This window comes from Balaenoptera borealis (assembly GCF_965194805.1).
Source record: "Balaenoptera borealis genome assembly, chromosome: X".
Classification (NCBI taxonomy): domain Eukaryota; kingdom Metazoa; phylum Chordata; class Mammalia; order Artiodactyla; family Balaenopteridae; genus Balaenoptera; species Balaenoptera borealis.
The window spans coordinates 125981972-126004992 of record NC_138881.1 but is presented as its reverse complement, the minus strand read 5'-3'; the positions used below and the strand labels follow the sequence as shown (position 1 = coordinate 126004992).

General features: G+C 49.2%; 1 protein-coding gene and 1 long non-coding RNA gene across 3 annotated transcripts in view; one reads left to right on the top strand and one right to left on the bottom strand.

The window, feature by feature from the left end:
• LOC309620123 overlaps positions 1–23021 on the top strand; it is a 424602-nt gene that overhangs the window by 198522 nt on the left and 203059 nt on the right. The window lies entirely within an intron of this gene.
• Positions 4421–23021, bottom strand: part of PASD1 (PAS domain containing repressor 1) — a 182213-nt gene continuing 163612 nt past the window's right edge. For both annotated transcript variants that reach the window (XM_082376108.1, XM_082376109.1), the window contains one exon: positions 4421–21591. In XM_082376108.1, the coding sequence (XP_082232234.1) occupies positions 21463–21591 (129 nt within the window). In that variant the 3' untranslated portion in view covers positions 4421–21462. The remainder of the gene's footprint in view (positions 21592–23021) is intronic.

Here is a 23021-nt window from a genome sequence, read left to right as displayed (position 1 = left end):
GCTGGGCTGCTGTGAGAAGCTGGAGTGGGGGGTCAGCCTTCAACTTACCACCAAGATATTGTCCCCAACACCACCAGCAGCTCTGGCCCCTGCATCCTCCCTGTGGGGAGCCTGAGTCTTGGCTTCCTCCAGATTTTGGCTCCCTTAGAGGGCTTTCTGCCACCCCTCAAGATGGCTACAGGCACTCCCAAGGACTGGCTGGGGAAGGCTGCAACCTTCCCCCGCCTCCGCCTCTGCTTTTAGATTGTGGTCTGAACAGCCCCCTCTGCACCAGGATGGGAAGGGCTCGGCCACTGGTTTCTCTACCTTGGCCAGGCACTGGGCAGTTTGGTGCACTTCGAGGCGTTTTCTTTTTCCAATCAAATCACAATTCCTTTATAATCTCCCCCAGGCTACTTGCACAGTTCAGGTCTTCATAATCTGGATCCTAGAGAGATGTTCTGGTCTTCCTGTGAACCTTCACTCCCTCTCCTCCATCTTCATTACATCCAACGTGCAGCCTCTCTTTACTCACTACGTTGGTGATCTCAACAAACACACCTTGGCACACATCAAATTCACATGTGTAGAGCACATCGTGGGAAGACCTAGCTCCAAAAAAAAGTGTACGGTACAGTTGCTAATAAGACAAAAAGATGGCAAAAGGCAGATCATATTTCAACGAAAATTCCCAATACAGTGCAAGAGGATAGACCTTCCACCCCAACCTGATCCGAACTTCTAACCTGTCTCCATTTTCGATCCAGATCCCATCTGGCAGGACCAGCTTCATGGCTGTTGGACCTATGGAGTTGGACACGGTTCGATGCCTAGAAGGGTTCCCTATGCTTGGTTCAAGGCTCTGCTGTCACCATCTTGAAATTATTAATACTTTTTTGAGCAAGAGACCTGCATTTTCATTTTTCACTGGGCCCCTCAAAGTATATAGTTGACCCTGCCCATCGAGGGCATTCCCAGCATCCTTGATGGTCCCATCCCAGGGTCTCAACCACCCCACCACTCTTTGACTCCTCCCCTCCTCCTTTCTGCCAACATTGGCCAGTCTCTCCTTTCCTCACCCCTCAAGTGCACTGACTCCATCAACTTCCACCACATGGCCTCTCCCTTTGACTGAGAGAAGTACCCTCTTCCAGCCTCATTCAATCCTGGCACCTCACTCTCTGCCCCACCGTTATCCAGCCCAGGACTGAACCCTCCTATGAGCCCTGTTGACCCCCATCCTCTTATGTCCTCACTGACCTTTGCCCCATTCCTGAGTCTAAACACTGGTCCTTACTCCAGAGGAGTCTTAATCCATCTCTGTACACTGATCAACAAATCAAGCAAGTATTCTGGACTGAATTGCATCCCCCCAAATTCATATGTTGAAGTCCTAATCCCCTCAGAATGTGACCATATTTGGAGACAGGAACCTTACAGAGGTAATTAAGGTAAAGTGATGTCATTAGTGTGGGTCCTACTCCAATCTGACTGGTGTCCTTATAAGAAGAGATGATTAGGACACAGACATACACAGAGGGAGACCATGTGAGGACACAGGGAGAAGGCAGCCATCGACAAGCCAAGAAGTGAGGCCTCTGAATAAACCAACCCTGATGACACCTTGATCTCAGACTTCCAGCCTTCAGATCTGTGAGAAAATAAATGTCTCTTCTTTAAGCCACCCAGCCTGTGGGACTCTGTTGTGGCAGCCACAGCACACTAAGACATCAGGTATTTACACAGTGCTACTATGTGCCAGGTACTGTTCTAGCACCTGGGATTATGGAAGCCGACAAAACAAACAATTCCTACCCTCATGGAGGTTAGACAAAAAAGCAAAGAAGTCAAAGATACAGGATGTTGGGTGATGATAAAAATGAAATAGAGAAGGGTCTTGGCTCAAATGCCATCTTCTCTGTGAGGTCTTCCCTGCCCACTGCATGTAAACACTCTCCGCCCTGATGCCACGGCTTTTGCATGTCCTAGTGTCAACCAAGAGGCCAATGTGCTGAAGTGGGGCAAGTGAGAGAGGAAGATGGTAGGGGATGAAGCCAGAGAGGCCACGATGGGGGTGGTGAACTATCATGCAGGGCCTTAAAAGCCTTTGTAATGACTTCGACTGTTCGAGTGAGGTGAACAGACAAGTACGGAAGCAGGGAGACTCTTTAGGGACTATTGAAATAATCCAGGTGAGAGACAATGGTGATGCAGTGGAGGTGGTGAGAGGCAGATTCTGGGTCAATTTTGATGGTAGAGTCACTAGAATTTGATGACAGATTGGTATTGGGCTATGACAGAAAGACAGGGGTCAAGGACAGCTCTCAGGACTTTGGTCAGAGGAACGAGAAGGATGGAGGTACATGGACTGAATTAAGGAAGACAGCAGTGGAGTAGGTTGGACAGAGGACTCTGGAGTTCAAGGGCAAGGTCAGGGCTGGAGATATAATAGGAGAATAATTAGAGTCTAATCCGTATTAAAAGTCATGAGACTGGATGAGATCAACAAGCGACTGAGTGTAGAAAAAGAAAAGCAACCCAAGAACCAAACCCTGGGCAGGCCAACATTTAGAGGGGTGGTAGCTGAGAAGGAACCAGCAAATGAGACCGGGAAAGAGTGATCAGTGAGGTAGGGGCAAACCAGAAGAATGTGGAGCCAACTGAAGAAGGTGTATCAAGAAGGAGAGAGTCATCAATTCCTCAAGTCCTATTGTCTGGACAAGTAAGAGGAGGACAAAGAATTGTATTTAGCAATATGGAGGTTATTGGTGATGTTTAAGAGCAATTTCCAGGGAGACATGGGGGCACAAAGGCAGATGAGAATGTTTTCAAGCCATAGTGGGAAAAGAGAAATGCCAGTGAGTAGCGCCTGGCAGTTCTCTTGAAGAGTTGTGCTGTAAAGGGGAGCAGAGAAGTGGGAGAGTGGTGGTTGTAGGGATACGTGGGGACAAGATGAAAGTGGTTTTTTTAATATGGGAGAGACTACGCCGTAGTAACGTGTGTGTGCTAACGAACCAGTAGAGAGGGAAAAATTGATGATGCAGGAGAGAGATGCCCAGATGCCGGTAGGTGGGAGAGGTGATGGTGGAGCTCGGAGCAGCTCTCTTCTGATGGCTCCTATTTTCTCAGTGAAACAGGAAGCCAGGCTACCAGCTGGGAGTGAGGGTGGGAGAGGGGTGTCAGCAGTTTGAGGAGAGGAGGCTTGAAATGGTCTTCTGGGAGACAGAGAGGCTGGATGTTCTATGGAAATATAACGTGATTGCTGGGCTGCGCTAAGGGCTCACTTGAGGTTTAACGGCCATTAACTTAAAGTGAAATTACTCAGCATGTCTGCATGGTTTTCTCCAGCCACGTTCAACCTCACGGATGCAGACCCAGAGTAGGTGGAAAGTTGGATTTTATCAGGGCTGAGTTTTGCTAGTTGAGTACAAAGAAATGGCAGTGGGACATAGGAGTTTCATGTGGATTCTAGAGAGAAATGATGATGATTGATCGTGGATTTGGGGCTGTGTAAGGAGGGAAGGTAAGGATAGAGTCAAGGTCTGGTGAAAGACAGTGAAAAAAAGCAAAACACAGTGGGACTGGTTGAAGGGTCCTGGGGGTGGTTGGAGTTGGAGGATTGTTGGAGTTCTTGTAGTACTAAAAGGAATGAGCTGGCTTTCGGAAAGCAGGATGTAATGGTGATTATGGAGGGGGGGTGGTGACAGATAAGGCAAGGTATTAGGATATGACCAGAGGAGTAAGTGGCTGCGGTGGGTAGGGAGAAGGGAAAGAGCATTGGTGGAGAATAGGTCAATGGACTGAGAGACCAAGGAGTTGAATCATCTACGTGGATGTTGAAGTCACCGAGAAGGCACATATTTAAGCAGCTCTTGTACCAGACCCTTTGAAGCCTTACCTCCTCCCCGACCCCTCACTCTGTTCCTTGGACTCTTTGTGAACCTGAGGGGCACCTCACTGTGAGCTTCACCTCTTCCCAGAACCTCACCCCTCCTTCAAACTCACTTGTCCTGGAGGTCACCTCTCCTGAGCCTACACCCTAGCGAGAGCCACACCCCATGTGCTAATCCATCATCCCTTCCCTGAGCCTTGCCCCTGAGCATTTATTGAGTACCTGTTATGTTCCAGGCACTCTGCCTCCTGCTGGTGACATAAAGGTGAATCAAATGGACCAAGTTTCTGCCCTGCTTCCTTTCTGGTTGGAGGAGAGAGACAATAAACTAGCAAACATGGAGAAGACCTAACAAGGCAGTTGGTAGAGGTGCAAAGCTGGGAAGGGGGACAGGAACACCGACTGTTACCTCATACTGATTCTAAGCCCAGCCTGGTGGGGTTCTCACCCCAGGCCAGTTCATGGTGGCAATAGAGAGCTTCAATCACTCCCCCAGAGTCTCCCCACTCCAACCCCAGCACTGACCTTCACCTTCTTCCTGGCCTTGACCTCAGAACAGCCCCCGATGACATCCCTCATCTATTCCTCAACCGTCAGCTGGTTCATGATCTATTCCTGAGCCCCACTCCAATACTACCCATCCTCCCACTCAGACTGGACTCCATCTGTTGTCTCTCCCTTCCTCCTCTCCCAGCTCCTACTCTAGCTCCTATTCTCCACTACTTACATCCCCCTCAATACCCCTTCCTGCCCCTCACTTCATCTTGCATCTTCTCACAACCCCATCCTTGATCACACAACACATCTCTACGCTTCCTGCATCCCCATGTCTTCCACCATTTCTGGCTAGGAGCACAAGCTCTGGAGTCAGACCATCTAGGTTCAAAGTCAGCCTTTCTATTTGCTAACTGGGTGCCTTGGGCAAGTGACTTTACCTCTCCAGGCCTCAGGTTTCTCATATGAAAAATGGGAATAATAATAGATCTCAGTTTCAGAAATCCGTGTGGAGACTGAACGAGACAAGGCAAGCCAAGACTTTAGCACAGCACCTGGTTCAAGGGGTCTCAATCAATGCTAACTACAAAATTACACTAGTCTTGGGCAAATGGTCTGGCACAGTGGATGCTTCTGGGTTGATTTCTTTCATCCAGCCTGGAAATCTGAGAATCCCCTGCCATGTGGCCCAGAGTGTTCCTTGGGGAGCCAGGGTCTGTGGGCCCAGGGTCCTGGGGGTTTGAGGACAGCTGAGGAACTGCCTGAGATTAGAGGTCGGTCCTTCTGTAAAGAGGAAGAAAAGATCCCTCAGTGGCTGAAAGGTCCCTGGCACCCCTGCCCTGGCAGTGGAATTTCCTCCCTTTCACTGACCAATCATTTTCCCTTTGGCCATCTGCCCTGACTAGGGGTAGAAGAACCCCAGACCGGTATTTCTCAAAGACTATGATGCACAAGAATCCTCTGGGATGCTTTTTAATCATGGCAATTCTCATGGCTTGCTCTGTATCCCATACAGAAACAATAGGCCTGACGGGGAGCCTGAGGTCTGCGTGCTTACCCAATATCCAGCGTGCTGGTGGCTCTGTGATGTGCATGTGGGGCCCGGGTGAGCCACACTTCCAGAAACACTGCTCTGATCTTGACTTTCGGCTCGGGAAGTGCCCTCCCCCTTTCTCACACACACCCTCCCCCCCAGCAGAGGACTCCCAGAGGATAGACTGTAGCGGGAAGCAGCCCCACCTCAGACTTGGGATGTCAAGTGAGCCAGCACATGAGGTCCTCAGAAAGCCTAGGAGCCAGCAAGAGCGTCTCAAGACCTGGGACAGGGCTCCTGAGGGGTCTGAGCAGGGTTACCTGGGCTAGCCAGGTTGTCTAGGGCTGAGGAACCAAAGCCAGGGCTGGGTGGCCATTATATAGCTCATCATACCCACACGCCCCTTTTGTCCCAACATACACACGCACACAGCCTAAGTCAGGAAAAGATGCTTAAGCAGATAAGCTCCCAAGGCGATCAGCCCCCGTGCACTTCACTTCCCCTGCTGCCCTCTCCTGGACACTGTGGGCATGATGGCTGCAACCGTGGTCCCCGGCAAGCACACTCCTTTCCTCTCTGGATACCATGATCACACAAGTTGCGACGACCACGCTTGAGGGCTCCAAATTCAAGTCCAAATACATTCCTTGTCCCTGACTCTGATGATTGGGGCTGGGGCACCAGAATCATGTTTTCAGAAGGGAATGAGCCTCCTGGAGCCACTGCCTTGACAGGAATGTTCACCAGGAATCAGAGGTGCCACGAGCCACCAGCCTCTGGTCTTCAGTAGACACTTTAGGGAAGAGGACGCCGATGAAGGATCTGAGAGGTCGAATGACAACTGTGGTGGTCAGACCACACCCTGCTCAAGCCACAGTGGCCTCTTTGCTGTTCTAGGAGCACCAGTAGCATGTTCCTGCCTCAGGATGTTTGCACCTCTTGTTCACTCTGCCTGGAATTCTCTGTTCAAAGTTTACAGAAAACGTTTATTGGGCACTCACTACGCACAGGTATGTTCTGGAGGCTGAGGGCACAGCAGTGACCCAAGTCAACTAAAGGCCTCATCTTCACAGACGTTACAGCGAGGGAAGACAGACAGCGCATTAGTAAATAAGCACGATATAGACCATATTCCATCAAATCTAAGATGACACCAATTGCACGAACTAGCAATTAAGCCATGCCGCCTATTAGGACACGATACAATGCTTTCTTAGCACACACAATTTTTATTTTGTACTTACTGAAAGAGCTATTTTAGACGTCATCAGACATTGATTTTTATCATAGATCTCTCTGGTGTTTACAGAAAAAGGAAAATATAAGTAAAGTTAATTAATTTAAGTAAACTTGCTTCTGAGGCCAACTCTCCTGAATCACTTTTTGACTGAGACTTGCTGACAGCACTGTTTTCCCACACACCATCGTCCTCTGAGTCATCAGGAATATTGGGGAGGTGGCCTTTCTTTAAATAATGTTTTGGTTTAAAAAAAAAAAAAAAAGCCTGCAAGCCCTAAAGCAGGCTTTGTGATTTCCAGAGGCTAGCCCACTTTGGACTGCCGCTCGGGAAATGTAGTTCATCTAGCTGATCACATTTGATTAACTACCTCGGCACCACCTCCCCACCCGGTCCCCATGGCCGTTGGTTCCTGGAACTGAAAGGAGTCTCTCATCCACTTTCCAGGTTGTGATGAGGGATAGGACCTTCCACCATGCCCCTCCCCACCTCAGGGCGCAGCTTCAAGCCATACGACCGCTTGGCTGCAGTATGGAATTGTCTCCTCCAGACACAGCACTCCATGTCTTGCGCTGCCGGTCACCTGATCCTCGTGGAACTGAGGCCACGAGGAGGTGACAGGAGCTCAGTGTGGAGCAGTGGGAGAAGATAAGTTCAGATGAGGCCACCTCTCCCCACTCTGGGTTCCTTCCCAACCCCTGGTTTCTTGCCTTTCTCATCTCGTTTCCTACCATCTAGCCCAGGAAACGTACATATTTTTCTCAGTTCTGATTATAAAAATAATATGCTCCCATTGTGGCAATTTTAGAAAGAACCACTCACAGAGAAAGCCATTATTAAACTTTGTATATATTGCCATCCTGTTTTTCACTCTATAAATCCAAATCTACATCATTTAGTTTATGCAATGTAAAGATTTTTGTTAATTTACTTTGGTTTTTATCTGATTATACAAGTCATAGTATGCACATTATAAAAATGTTAAGGCAAACATACGTATGTAAAATAGAAAGTTAAAAATCACCCATAATCCCACCGCCTGGTGAGAATCATTTTAGTATTTGGGATTTATCCCTCTGTATGCTTTCTTCCACTGCTTTTTCCCCTTGACAAGATCTTATGACTTTGTGGGCATCCCTTGCATTGACAAAGCGTATGACTGAACCAAAGCTTCCTGATTTCCCACTTCTTTCTGATTCCAGTTCCCATTGCTCTCTTTCCATTGTAAACAACGCTGTTGTGGCCTCACTGGTACACTCATCCTTGGCATTTGACCATGTTCTCCTTTTGCTTTCATGCTTGCAAAGGCCTTCTCCACCCTCAACATTTTTTTTTAAAAATGACTCATGTCACCATTTTTATGTTTTCATTACTTAACATGTCAGTTTTTAATCTGTCCAGAATTGAATTTGGTTTAATACTTAAGCTAGGGATTAGCTGTATTTTTTCTAATTGTTTAATCTGTTTGTAAAATATCGTCATTTCTCCATCCGGGTTGGAGAGAAAGGGTGGCTTAGGGGACTTGAGCCCCTATAATAGCTATGTTAATTAACCTCCCCTCCCCAGCATATATTTGATATAGACAGTTAATATTCCCTCAGCCTTCAAGAATCACCCGCCACTACTGACCAGAGAGCCGCCCTGAAGATTCATCTCTAAAGCAAGTCTGAAGCCACACTGATTGAGGTGCCAGTCCTGCCATGACCTTCTTATATATCCTTGGCTCCGTTTCTGGTCTAGCCCATCTCCTCCTATGTCAGCCACACACTGTTAAGACCAGTGTAGCTCTAACACGCCTGTAATATAGGCTGGGACAAGTACCCTCTTACCCTCTGTGCCCAATCATATGTACTTCTCTCCCCCCATAATTTCATTATCGCTTATTTAGTCTTCTATCAAAACTCTGGAATAGTTTCATAAAGTTACAAAAGAAAAATAATAGCATTGATATCATGGTTGTAACTGCATTAAATTTATGCATTAAATTTGGAGAAAACTGGTAACTTTACAATATAAGTCTTTTCAATCAAGCTCATGGTATTTCTCTTTATTTTCCTAAATCTTATGTCACGTTCCTCAGTAAGGTTTTCGAGTTTTGTTCTTATATGCCCTACATATGTTTTAATATTTTATGTAGAGTGTGTGTGTATAAATACATAACGTATATGTTAACATATGTTATATAATGTTATACCTAGTCTATTGTATATATTATACATTTTACATAACATATGATATATTAGCATATATTATATAATACGTAATGTATATATATTTGTTGCAATAGTGAATGGAATCTTTTTTCTGGCTAGTTATTACTGGTTTATGAGAAAGGTGCTGATTTTTGTAAAATTCTCTTGTATCCATCTGTCTGGCTAAAAATGTTTCTTAATCAGGTGTAGTCTTCCAAGTAGGTGATCATAGAATTTGCAAATGATGATAAATGTATCTCTTTCTTTCCAATATGCCTCCCATTTGTTTCTTGTTCTGATCCCACTGCAATGTCCTGCCCTTGGCCTTCATGGCAACCCCTCTGGGGATTCACTATGCATACCAATGTTTCATTTACCGTTGGTTCAGATACATTTAATATATCATGTTGAGGAAGAATCCTTTTAGTCCTAGTTCACTAGTATTTGTGATTTTAATCAGAAATAGAAGTTGAATTTTATTAAATAACTTTTGTTGATTTGCCATATTTTTTAATGAATACAATTTCATTGCATGGAGATTTCAAAATGTACCTAACCATTCCTCAGGGAATTGGAGGCTTAGGTTGTTTCTAGTTTTCATTATTGTAAATGATGCTGCAAATGAATATCTTTCTTTAAAAATATAGATATGCATCTTTTTTTTTTTTTTTTTTTTTACATGAGGAGGAAGAAAAGTGAGTGACCTAGATTGTCAAGCATCGCCTATGGATCTGGTATTTGGAATGGTGTGTCAAGTCTGCTGGTGTTTCTGATTCATCCATGCTCAAATTAGTTGGGGGACACTTCTAGCAGTTAAGTTTCGGTGAATTTTCAAATGAGTAGGAGGTAGCTAACACAGAACGAGGAGTCTATTTTTTTAGACTTCTATTCATTTTTCAGCTTAATTTAGCTCAATAAATAACCACTGAGTGCTCCTTGTGAATCAGGGAAGGTGTGGATTAAAGGCAGATTCTACCCAGCCTCTGCCTTTAAGGGTCTCTTGGTCACCACGTCCTCATGTAAATGAGAATATGCATCTGTTTCTTAAAAGTAGAATTATGGGGAGTTCCCTGGTGGCCTAGAGGTTAGGATTCCGGGCTTTCACTGCCGTGGCCCGGGTTCAGTCTCTGCTTGGGGAACTGAGATCCCACAAGCCGCGAGGCATGACCAAAAAAAAAAGTAGAATTATGGGTCCCTAGCAGTAAAATTATTGGTTAAAAATATAAACCTTTACAGGGTCTGATCCTGAAGAGCTGAGCTGCTATACAACACGGTTGGTCCAAATCCCAGTATGTAAAAGTATTCATTTCACCTTGCTTTTGCCGGCAAAAAAAATATGGTAGTTTAATTTTCTTTGCAAAGTTTATTAAAATATTTCATAGTTTTATTTTACATTTCTATCATGCTCAATTTTTCACACGTTCTTTCACCATTCTCCTTTTCTTTTCCATGAATTATCTGTATGTTCTCATTTTTTTGCTGCAATCTTCTTTTTTTTCGCGTTGATGCACATATGCCCTTTGTACATATTTACACTCTCGCTTGCCTTTTCTTGTTGCATATCTTCTTGTTGTTCCTTTGTGATTCTTTCCATTTCTTTTTTTAAATTAATAGCTACTTTATTCATTTATTTATTTTTGGCTGTGTTGGGTCTTCGTTTCGTGCAAGGGCTTTCTCTAGTTGCGGCAAGCAGGGGTCACTCTTCATGGCGGTGCGTGGGCCTCTCACTATCGCGGCCTCTCTTGTTGCGGAGCACAGGCTCCAGACGCGCAGGCTCAGTAGTTGTGGCTCACGGGCCCAGTTGCTCTGCGGCATGTGGGATCTTCCCAGACCAGGGCTCGAACCCGTGTCCCCTGCATTGGCAGGCAGATTCTCAACCACTGCGCCACCAGGGAAGCCCTCCATTTCTTTTAAACATAGAAAACCTCATCCATCCAGGGATCAGAAAGATATTTCATACATTTTTTTCTTAGGTTTTTTTTTTATGGCTTTATAGTTTCAGGAAAAAAATAAATTTCCCAGGCCTTTGCTGTGGAGGTTTCTTCTCCCTGTAATGTCCACCAGCCCCCCTTCTCCAACCGGTGACATTCATTTGGAGCTGAGATCCAGTAGAGGCCTGCACCTGGACTCCCCTTCTAGCTAGAAAGGGTCTTGTCATCGTTTTTACCTCCACTCAGCAAACTACTACATGCTTCCATTACAGTGTCTCCACGTTTTCCACTTTTTTTTTCAATATACATCTAATGCTTGTCCACCCTGTTTCCTGGGCTCTGGAGAGAGTGGGAAATCAGCCTTGAGCCCACTCTATGATACTTGCTGTTCAGAAGCAGGGGCAGAAGGCAAATAGTTATTTATTCAATATGTTTAAGTCCATTAATTCACTTATTTATTCAACAAAATAATATATAAGTACACATGGATATAATTAGTGTCGTTAGGAGCATTTATGAGAGGGGAGAGGATTATAGTTAAAATAATATAGTAACATTAGAACAAGAAACAAGAGGCACACATATGGAAAATGATACATGGCAAAGTTGTATCATTAATAGCAAATTCTATGATTGCTTGCTTGGAAAGCTAAAGATGATTAACTAAGAAATCTTTTTAGCAAGGCGGATGGATACAAGACAGTTTTACCCAAAAGACCCAACTGTTTTATTAATCAGCAATAACCAGCTAGAAAATATAATGGAAACAGATCCCACTCACAGTAGCAACTTCTGCTTTGAGGAGGAGATATTTAAACTGAGACCTAAAGGGAGAGGTGGAGTGAGCCACGTAAGGGGGTATTAGTTGATAAGCATTTCTGGCAGAAGCACTAACAAGTACACAGTCCCAAGGCAGAGGAGTGCTTGATGTTCAAGGCCATAAGGGAGGCTGGCGTGGTTGCGGCCTGGAAAGCAAGGGTGGGGCAGAGACAGGAGAGGAGTTCAAAGAGAGGGCAGGGACCCTAGAGGACTTTGCAAGGGGCTCACAATCTCTCTAAGTACAATGGAATGCATTGGAGGGTTTGAAGCAAGCAAGTGATGTGATCAGTTTTACATTCTATAAAGACCACTCTGGAAGTGGTGTAGCGAATGGACGGTAAGGAGCAAGAATGGAAGTAAGGAGACCAGTGAGGAAGTCCTCGCAGTGAGACACGGGAGAGACGGTGGTGGGAAGTTGGCAGGTGAAGAGCAGCAGATGGATTCCAGATGGATTTTGGCAGTCGAGCCAACAAGACGTGGCTATTGAGTGGATATGGAGAGTTTAGAAAACGAAAGTAGTTAAGGCTGATCCCAAGAGCATTAGTACCATAAACTGGGTGACTGTCTTAGTCACCTGGGGCCGCCATTATGAAATACCACAGGCTTGCGGGGCTTAAACAATAGACATCTACTTTCTCACGGTTCTGGAGGTTGGGAGGTCCAGGATCAGGGTGCTGGCAAATTTGATTCTTGCTGAGAGCCCTCTTCCTTACTTGCAGATGGTAACCTTTTCGCTGTGTCCTCACATGGCCTTTCCTCTGTGTGAGCGCAGTGAGAGAGGAATCTCTGGTGTCCTTTCCTCTTCCTCTAAGGATACCAGTCTTATTGGATCAGTTCCCCACCCTTACAACCTCATTTAACCTTAATTACTTCCCTAAAGACCTCCTCTCCAAAAAGAGTCCCATTGGGGGTTAGGGCTTCAACATATGAATTTAGAGGGGGGTACATAACAGTGGTTTAAATAAGAAATGTATTGTCTCCCAGTTCTGGGAGCTGGAGTCCAAGATCAAGGTGTGGGCAGGATTGGTTCCTGCTAAGGGCCGTGAGGGAGAACGTGTTCCAGGCCTCTCTCCCAGCTTCTGATGGTTTATTGGCCATCTTGAGTGTTCCTTGGCTTGTAGAAGCATCACCCTGATCTCTGTCTTCATCTTCACATGGTGTTCTCTCTCTGTATGTCTGTGCTCTAATTTCCCCTTTGTATAAGGACACAGTCATAGTGGATGAAGGACCCACCCTACCCCAGTATGACCTCGTCTTAACTAATTACATCTGCAATGACCCTATTTCCAAATAAGGTCACATTCTGAGGTCCTGGGGGTCAGAGCTTCAACATATGAATATTTGGAGGACACAGCTCAGCCCATAACATCAGATTGCTGCCTTATAGAACTGGGGAAACGAAGGGTTCCATCTACTGAAAGAGGGAAGACTATGGGGCAGTTGCATATATGAGTCTGGTTTGGTGAAGAAATGTGGTGTGGTGTGGTGTGTGTGTGTGTGTGTGTGTGTGTGTGTGTGTGTGTGTGTGTGTGTGTGTGTGTGTGTGTGTGTGTGTGTGTGTGTGTGTGTGTGATTTAAAGTTATGGGACTGGATGTGATCACGTAGTGTGTGAAAGGAGGTAGAGAAAAATCCAAGACCCAAGTTTAGGAGTCGGGAGGAAGAACCAGCAAAGGAGAGTGAGAAGGAGCAGCCAGTGAGGTAGTAGGTGGGGTAAACAGAAGTGAGGTGTCCTAGAATCTTAGAGAAGGGAGTGTTTCACAGGAAATGTTGTCCAGTGAATCAACACTGCTGAGAGCCAGAGTAACACTAGGGCAGAGAAATGAAGGGTGAACTTGGCAACATGGAGTTCATAGGCGACCGTGGTAAGAGAAATTTCAGTGGAGGGGTGGCAGCTGAGGCTGAATTCAAGTGTGTTGATGACTACACTGGGAAGAGAGAGGAACTGAAGACAGTACCTGCAGACAAGTGCCTTGAAAGGAAGGAAAAAAATGTGGCACTTTCTGGGGAAGGAGGTGGGAGTCAAGAGATGATTTTTCTTTTTTCTTAAGACGGGAACGATGACAGCACGTTTGCATGGTGAGGGGACTAGTTAAGTAGAGAGAGGGAATCCAGTGAGGCTGGACAGAGTGGCAAGTGGGAGGGGATGGGATCTAGAGTACAGAGAAGGCATCAGCCTTAGAAAAGAGAAGGGAGATGTCCACTGTTTCAGCTTGAGGAGAGGAGGAAATGTTGGTTATAGAGGAAGGCAGGTTAATATGCTTGGTGACGGTATGGTGAGGGAATTTCCATTCCATATGTTCTCATTTCTAAATTGAATATGGACAAGGCAAGCAGCAGGGAAGTGGGAAGACATGGGGACTTGGAGGAGAGAGCAAATCACCGTTCTGAGAATGGACTGGAAAAACACAAAACACAGAAGTCCTTCTGCACAGTGAGGTGTGCCAGGGTGAGGCTGGAGATCATAAATCTATAGGGCTGTACAATCTGCCAGCTTGTGTGATTCTCTCTAGCAACACAGAGATGCTTAAGTGCAGGCGCACAGAGTACAAATAGTTGGGTTCAGGTACCACCCTTCGCAGCCGTTGGGAAGAAGCAGCTGCAGGCCCAGTCACTTGTCAGAGTGCCTCCTTGGTACGTTCAGGTACATCTCCCATTGTGTCAGCACGTGCAGAGCATTTCCAAGAACCAGTTCTCTTGGCCAGGGAGCTGACCAAGGGCTGGACTGAAATCTTGAGCATAGCATTCTGTCCGGCGTAGAGCCTGGCCCAATGTAGGTGCTCAGGAAATATTAATTGAATTGGTCACAAGGGAGCCCACTGGGGAGCGGCAATACTGTGACCGTACGCCAGGGGGCAAGAGACGACAAGAAATGAGTCTGACCAAGCCCCGCCTAAAGTTTGGGGGCTGTGCGGCCAGAGGCCCTCCTGCCTGCTCTATGCCTCCTCAGGCCTCGGGGGTAAATGATGCCGCCTACCCAAGCTGGAGTCTACTGTAGGCACCACCAGGTGGCTGGTGGTGGAGTGTGTGGGGCAGGAACTGAAGAAACCATGAGCCTTAAGACAGAGATAAAGGAACCTCCTTCGTGCGTTCCTGTCCTGCGCTCCTGGTCCATGTCTGGGCTCTGGGGAATGCCCCAGCCCTGAGCAATTACACGCTAAGTGTTCTTGGGCACCCTAAGGTACAGAAAACTGGTACCAAGAAGCCCAACCTATGTGTTGGCCCTGTGGAGCCATCCCACCTTCCCTCTGAGACTAGTACCATGGGATATAGCCTCACATGCTGGCCCTGACCTAGAGGGACCCTAGAAGGACCCTAGAGCTACGTACCCAGAACCTGGAAAGGTGTTTTGCTGAAGCAGGGGCCTGGGAAGTTTCTGGAGGAGAGGAGAAGCCCATTGCTCAACACATCTTCCCTGATACCTCCTGTGTGCCCAGCTCATGTTGGGAACACAAGACAACGTCAACTATCCAGTCATCTGTTCATACATTCACTCCCTCATTCATTCACACTTTCCCTGCCCCCTACTGTGTGTTAGTGGCACCAATGTCTGACTCCTGGCATGGGTAACTGAGAGGATGAATGTGCCTGTCCCTGAGAGGGGAGCTGGTTTCCGGAGATGCTGAAGAGCCGGTTTTTGGCTGCATTGACCTTGAGGTGCCCAGGAGACATCCACAGGGAGACGTCCCGTATGCAGTTGGATCGAAGGGTTCAGTGGCCAGCGGGGAAAGCAGGGTGGGGTATTGGGGTTTGGGAGTCATGGTCATTTCCCAAGTGGGGTCTAGGGGCTGGGGAGGGGGAAGTGCAGTAGTCAAGGTGGAGGTGGGTCTCAAGGGTGGCTGCCAGGGGGCTGCTGTCCTTCCCGGGAGCCCTGCTGTCCATAGACGCCCCTCTATGCACGAAGTCTGGCTTTTCTGGTGGACCACGTGCTCCAAGGTTCTGGGTGTAAATCTCCCCGTGAGCCCAGCTCTTTCCCAGAGACCTGCACCCTGTTGTCAGCCGAAATCACACCCCAGTTCAGCTGAACTTCCAGCCCCTCTCCCACCTACCCTCTCCCCAGGCTGGCAGGCTAACCTCTAAATAGATTGCACAAACACTTGCATGTGCAGTACTAAATACTACAATTTGTCTGTCCTGTCTGTTGACCTTTGCCTCCATGCCTTTGACATGTTTTGATTCTCCAGGGTTGTGGGTTTTGTTTCATCAACAAGGTGACCGTGTGGTTAATTACCCTTTGACCTTTGGGGTCAGGGCCTCCATCTGGGCAGGAAACATCCACGGCTCCGGGAGTTTCTTGGCATTTAGTTGTCACTGCCACCCCACCCTGCGCTCCTCCCCCCCACCTCCCTGCAGTATTCCTGCCTCGCCTGGGCCACAAAGGGACGTGCCAACTCGAGGGCAATGCTTCGTGCTTCACGACTTCCCCCCGGCTCTCTCATCCACCAAACCCTCCACTGAGTCCCATTGGAAAGTGGTGATTCAGGGGCCAAGACTGTGGCCCCATGGCAGGTTCTGCCCGCCCTCATCTCTGAGTCCCTGCCTGAGGAAGGGCGGCAAGATGGCAGGCTAATGTTCAGGAGCTTAAGAAAACTTACACCTGAGCTCAGTAGAAGGTGGGCTGCCTTTTGGCCCCAGGGACGGCCTGCTGGGCGTTTGCCCAAGAAGGCTCGAGGGCCTCACCAGCTTGGCTTGTCCCTTGAAGATCCTGCCTCAAGCAGCTGTTTTTCTTTGTGAAACGTTCTCCAGGTAGCTGGAAGGACCTTGGTTGAAGATACTCATTGGAACGTGTGTAGAGAGAAGGCTCGGTCTGCCAGGTAATGTGTTCTGGGGGCCCCAGCTTCTCTGCCCGCTGAAGCTCAGCCGAGAAGAGGCAATGGCACACGTGCAGCAGGGGCTGAGCAGGGACACACGTGCTCCAGGTGAAGCCCAGGCAGGGAGCAGAGAGAGCCTTCTGGCCAGGCTCTGCCTCATGGGCAAAGATCGGAAATGCAGAGACGGGAGGGGAGGACATTCCAGGTGTAGAGAAGAGAGACGAATCCATGAGGGCAGGAAAGCCCTGGCTTGTGTCCAACCCTGCGGTTCCACGAGGCCAGGGGCAGTGTGTGACGAGCAGAGGGCCGTGCAGTTGTGGAGGAAGGGTGAGGCTGGGCCACGCCAGGCTGAGAACTCGGGTTTTATTTGATAAGCAATGGAGAGCCATTCAACATCGTCTTGCTTAGCCGTGAAAACAGAAGAACACTCCAATGATTTCCCATGCCCTATGGAACATTTAATTGGGTCCTAGCTGCAAACTGGAGTCTTCGTTATGTTTGTTGGGACCCGTTTTGAGAGATGGGGATGGAATTTGCGGCAGCTCTAAGCCCCCAGGCCCACCTCAGCCCCTTCTCTTCTGCCCGACCTTTCTCCCTCAACCTTTCCTTCCCAGGGATTTTGGCGGAAGTGGACAACACTCACGGCCCAGAACGTTCAGAGGCCGCCTTCACGTTCATTGCCTTCAAAGTACTTGGGACACTCGAGACACCATGGAGGGCCTTGGCCGGTGCTGTGCTGTGTCCTGCCGATGCAGGCAAGGAAGAGCATGGATCAGGGCTGGGGTTTTAATGACTCTTCCTTCTTTATTATCAAAGCCGTTTGGGAATAAGAACATTTATAAATATTTGATGACATAAAACCCACATGAATATTCAGCCGTTAAAGTCTGTGCTTGGAATATTCTATTACGTCCTGACTGAGTCTTGCTCAGTGAGGAGGCTGTGCTGCCCACCTGGGGGTGAGCTGATGGGGGCGGGGGTCACGGCGGCTGTGTCTGGAAGGTCTGCCACGTGTGGCAGCAGGGGCAGCTCTGTCGTGTTCCTCCAACTTCCTCCACCCTATCAACCCCCGGAGAAATGCAGCTCCCATAATTTTCCAGACAGGGGATGCCAATTTGGCTTCATGCTAGAGGGGTAAAGAAATCCTCACCAAGCCACCTTGAGGTCCTGTGGGGTAACGGTAAGGCGATGATGTTCTGGGTCAGGGTCCACCTTGCTGACCTCCTTGCGAGGGGCTGCCCGCTTTGCATCTTGGGGCTGCTGGTGCCAGTGTCGAGGGAAGGAAGGCTAAGGTCTGGGGTCCTGGACTGTGTCTGGGCCCACTTCTGCTGTAGAAGCCCGGTGCCCACAAGATCGTGATGCTCTGGGCACTCTGTCTCTCCGCCCCTCCCTCTCCCAAGGACGAAGCTGGTGCGGGGCAGGCAGCTGGGGTGAGGGCAAGGCTGTCCAGCAGATGCATGCAGCAAGGCCAGGAAACTCTGGGGATAGCAGCCCTTGTGTCCCAAGCCACGTGCCCAGCCATCGAGTCCTATGTGGGTCACGGTGCTCAGGGCCTGAGGCTGAACGCTGCTGCCTCTCTGAGGCCACCCAGGAAGGGGAGCCAGGTGGCCGAGGCTGGGGTGCTAGGAGTGGGCGTCCCCTTCCTGGGAATCTGCTTGCTCTCGGGCTGCTGGAAGAGTCTTCTGTCATCTGAAAAGAGTCTGAGAGTAAAGGCGAGGTGGCTGTGTGAGTTGTGCACTGTGTGTGTGTGGCCCGTGGGACCAGGAGGGAGCGTGATGGACAGAAAACCTTTGTCCTGAGTAGCTCCCCGTGTAGTGTCCATTTGCGGTATGGGCTGCAGAGTCCCCAGAACCTCCTGGAGCAGTTTAGCACAGACCATGGGGACAGCCACAGCTATTTCCAGGTGGAACTGTGGCCTTGGAAGCTTGTCCCATGACCAGTCTTCTTGACACAAGTCATGCCCAGACTTCTCTCCTGCCCTGTGCAAGGCTGGGACAGAACCCACCCCTCACTCAGTTCACGATCTGGAGTGCGTGCAAGTGTCACCAGTTTCTCATTTCTTTGTTGCTAAAGCCATCCCTGACCCTCTTGAGGACACTGGCATCTCTTGGCCTGGTCAGCCCTGTCTCTCCCAGAGCCTGAGAGCGGACAACTTTCTCCCGGGCTACAATCATCAGGAGACACTCTAGGGCTGGGGGAATTAGGGCTCGTGCCTGGGAAGATAAGCGAAAAGAAAGTACCAACTGATTCCAGTTAAAGCCACTGGCCTGCCCAGGCAGCCAAGTCTAAGGTCTCGGCCAGGAGTACCAAGAATGCCTCGGAGCAGGGGCTGGGATCAGAACTGACTAAGAGAACACACCACGCTTTGACTTCAGTCGTATCCAAACTCACGATGGGACTTGCCGCATGTGAGCACTGGTTCTGGGCTTTTAGCCCCTGTGCCCTCAACTTTCCCCATCCTGAGATGGGGCAGCCTTGTAGTTACTCCTGTGGGGACCCTTGGAAAAAAGCAGAGCTGGGCAGCTGGCCCCTCTGACCCTCTGGCAACCTGGCTTGGGGGCTGAGCCAGGAGTTAAGCTGGTGATTGAGGCAGAGCCTGAGGGGACCACAGACTTCCTCAGCTCAGGATCCTTGTCTGAAATCCAGAGGGTGGTGAAGCCAGAGTAAGCTGGGCCAGATCGGACAAATCGTAAACATGGAATTCAAACAATAACCCCAACTGAATGCATCCAGCCTAGTCAGCTTTTATAGTGCCTCTCTTGAAGGCTCTACAAGGCCATTGATCATCATCTCCTCTGGGAGCTACGTAGGAAAGGCACTGTCTCCTCCTCTCTCCTTTTTTTCTGATGGAGAAACAGAGGCCAGAGAGCTTCAGTGACTTGTCCACGGTAGAAAGCGGCCTCAGCTGCGTGTCTCGGGAGTGTGCTACTCTAGGGCCTGTCTGACCACCTCTCCTTTCCATGTAAAGGGAAAAACAGAGCAGGACCAAATCCTTCTGTTAGAAATACCAGATCTGGCTATGGAGACTACTGATGCTGCACAGTCAGCCTGTGAGCTGCCCCCGAGCTGTCCCCAAGGTTGGAATGCTACCAGCTGAGTAGCTGGAAGGAGCCTGCCTGCCCGAATGCCCCGCCCCGCCCCCCCACGGTCTAGAGGTAGTTCTTGACCCCGAGCCTGGGCCACTCTGCATGCCAGCAAAGCAGTGCCTCTTGCTCCCTTGTGATCTCTTATCACTCTCTTTAATGAGTGTGGCGTGGTCGTGTACATATGTGGTCCTTCCTGTAGTGTTGGGCAGGAGGGGGTATGGTGGTCCCATGGCCTCCCGAGACAAGGAGGCAACAGAGTCCCTGCCAACATCCCAGAACACCAGCCACTTCCAACTCTACCCATCCAAAGTCAAAGAGGGTACCAAGAATGACCCTGACCTCTGCTTCCATCTCTGTGGGGCAGCCCAAGAGAACTGGTTCTTGGAAATGCTCTGCACGTGCTGACACAATGGGAGTTGTACCTGAACCTACCAAGGAGGCACTCTGACAAGTGACTGGGCCTGCAGCTGCTTCTTCCCAATGGCTGCGAAGGGTGGTACCTGAAATCAAATAGCCCCCGTGTCTTGCTCAGCTTAGGCTGCCATAACAAAATACTACAGCTGGGGGGTGGGGGTGGCTTCAACAACAGATTTTTATTTCTCACAGTTCTAGAGGCTGTCAGGGTGACCAAGATCAAGGTGATAGCAAGGTAGGTTTTATTCTGAGACCTCTTCTATTGGCTTGTAGGTAGCCACCATCTTGCTGTGAGCTGATATGACTGCCTCTTTGCGCATACAAGGTGAGAGAGGGAGCAAGCTCTCTGTGTCTCTTCTTCTAAGGGTACTAATTCCACTATAAGGGCACCACCCCCACGACCTCATCTAAAGCTAATCACCTCCCAAAGGCCCCACCTCCAAATACCGTCCTATCGGCGGTAGAGCTTTAACATATGAATTGAGGGGGACCCCATTCAGTCCATAGCACCCTGGTAGAGATCAGGCTACCTGGGGAGTGTCAAGCTTCTCCTGTGGGTATGTGGCCTCACTGTCCCCTTTATTGTAACTTGCCACCGGAGACTGGGGCTTCTTTGCCTTCTTCCTGCAATGGCTCATTACTTTTAAGACTGACATTCAAGGCACATGATGACTTCAGGTTAGGTTATCCAAGCCCCCCCTACCCCGGCTTCCCCGCCTCTGTGCAGACAGCTGGGAAGATGCTCTCCTTGGTGCTTGACTGAGAGCAAATCACTCTTCCTCCAGGAAGTACTCCTGCCCAAAAGAAGAGAAGGAACCTGCACGCAAAGCAAATGGGCACTGTGCCCTTGAGCAACAAGGCTCACCTCTCACGGGCTGTATTAGGCATTGGCACAGTCAACACAGAGTGGGTAGCCCCCAGGCCAACTGTGTTGGGCCTCAGCTACCCAGAAGACTTGGGCACACAGCCACTCGGGAAGGCAGGTACCATTTCTAGGTTCCAAAAGTCAGTTATAAGTTCACAGAGAGTTGTAGTAAAACACAATTTTTATTAAACAGCAAAGCTGTGATTACTTTAGCACAAAACTTTTGACCTGGTTTCAGCTTCCCACAGTTGGGTTGCTGTTCCCCATGCGTTTCCCCACCTTGACTGTGGAGGAGGTGCCGGCCTTGATTGTCAAGGCCAAGGCCTTGGAATTTTCACAGCCTGATATGGAACAGCTTCTACTAGATTGCAAACCATACTGGAAAATACTTCTTGTCAGAAAAAGGCTACTCTACCCTGAGTAGACTCTGCAGCCTGCCTGCCCATGGTAGAATGGGTGTCTGCGAGGCTGGGCAGCGCACGCTAGGGATCACAGGCTGCCTCTGCAGCACGACTTCAAAGAAACAGGTTGTGCTCAACTAACAACTACAAAAAGAACTTAACAGGAAAGAAAATGAACGATCCACCCCACCCCCTACCCCTTACTCCAGGGGACTCTGTGAGCCTTGGAGGTCCCCTGGTCATGCAGGCCTCATCAGCTTGTCTCCCCCTCTTCTCTCGAGGCTAGAGAGGAAAATACAGGTGATGCTGCTACTCGTGCAAGTCGGGCTGCACTGAAGGCATGAAGTAGCCGATTTGGTCTGGCTCATGTTTCACGTGGTCTTGGGAAGGCTGTAGACCTGAAGAGCCCTGGACTTCTGCCTCAGGGGCTGGTGCCTGCTGGGAAAAAGGGGGACAAAGTGGAGTCCTTTGCTAGAGTTCCTGGGGCCATTTTGCAGCGGTGGGAGAATCCCTTTAGTCCGAGTCAGCAAGCCAGTGAGAAGCAAGTCTTTGGAACACAAGCCTGCAAAGTGCTGGTAGAAGTTGGAGCTGAGGAAATGGGATCGCCCCTGTTTCTCTCTCCCAATGGCATCTTGCCTTAAAGACCAGCAGAAGCAGTCCTGGGCTCTCCCAAACTTGTCTGAATGCCTAAGGCTACTGGGCCCCGTGTCTGGCCCTCCTGGTCTAGTTCCCTACCAGCCATGGCCAGCCGAGGACTCAGAAGGTCTCTCCCTGCCCCTACCTTTGGCCCTCACCATTCTGCTCAGGCTAGGCGACTTCCACACTGAGCCTGACTGGCAGCTACCAGGCTCACTGGAGCAATGAGACAGGGAGAGGTAACAACCCACTCTGGGCTGTGGACAGGGGAGGCGGGACAGACACACAGATGGTGTTCCAAGGAGTGGGCTGTGTGAATCTTTTCTGCTGGAGAAAGAGGGACCCCTTGGGCTGGGTTCTGAAGGTGATATAAGATTTCAACAAGTGGAACTCAAGAGGGTGGAGGAGAAGGTAGAGGAGACAGAAGGAGCAGGGCTGCACTATGGGCAGAAAGCCAAAGGTGTCTGGGGACCCAGTGAGAGGGAGGGTCCAGAGCGTGGAGAAGACGAACCAGAGCAGGGTGTGGGGAGCCCCTGAAGCCTCGTGGACAGTCCTACCATCTGTGCAACCTTGCGGAGTCCTCCCTTCCCCACTTCCCCGGGACATCTGCTCAGCTCGCTCTGCCTCTCAGGGCCCATCCAGAGGGTAAGTGCCTTGACAGCAGGCATGAGGAAGGCTCTCACCAGAGCCTGGCTTGGTAACTGAACCCCAGGATCCACTGACCATCTGATGTCTTCGTGTGGGCAGTCCCTCTAATGGGCCAACTTTCTGGAGGGCTGGTGGCCCAGCTGGTCAAGGGGTCTATGTGAAGTTAATCATAGCCATTTAAAATATCCAATCCCCTTCATTCTGCCTTAGTTTACTGGGTTTTTTTCTTGTTGTTAGTTTTTGTTTTTTTTTTTAAGAATCCAAACACCCTCTGTAAATGCTGTTAGTCAGATTGAGAGTTTGTGGTCCCCAAGGGGCCTGCTGGGAGTGTACCTGGGAAGTAAAACCTGCTATGTGACTGCCATCTGGACCAGCTCCCGCCACTGCCCTAGCAACACAGCCAAGACAGATGGTCCCCCAAGGTGGGGTCTGCCCTGCCAAATACGGGGCACCCCATGGATGGATACCTTGCACATTCATTCAGTGGAAGGACTCCTGGTTTATCATCAGTACAAGGAAACATGCCACACCAGGCCTTGGATTCTGTAGCACAACTAAAGATCCAGAGGTTCAGAAAGCGGTCT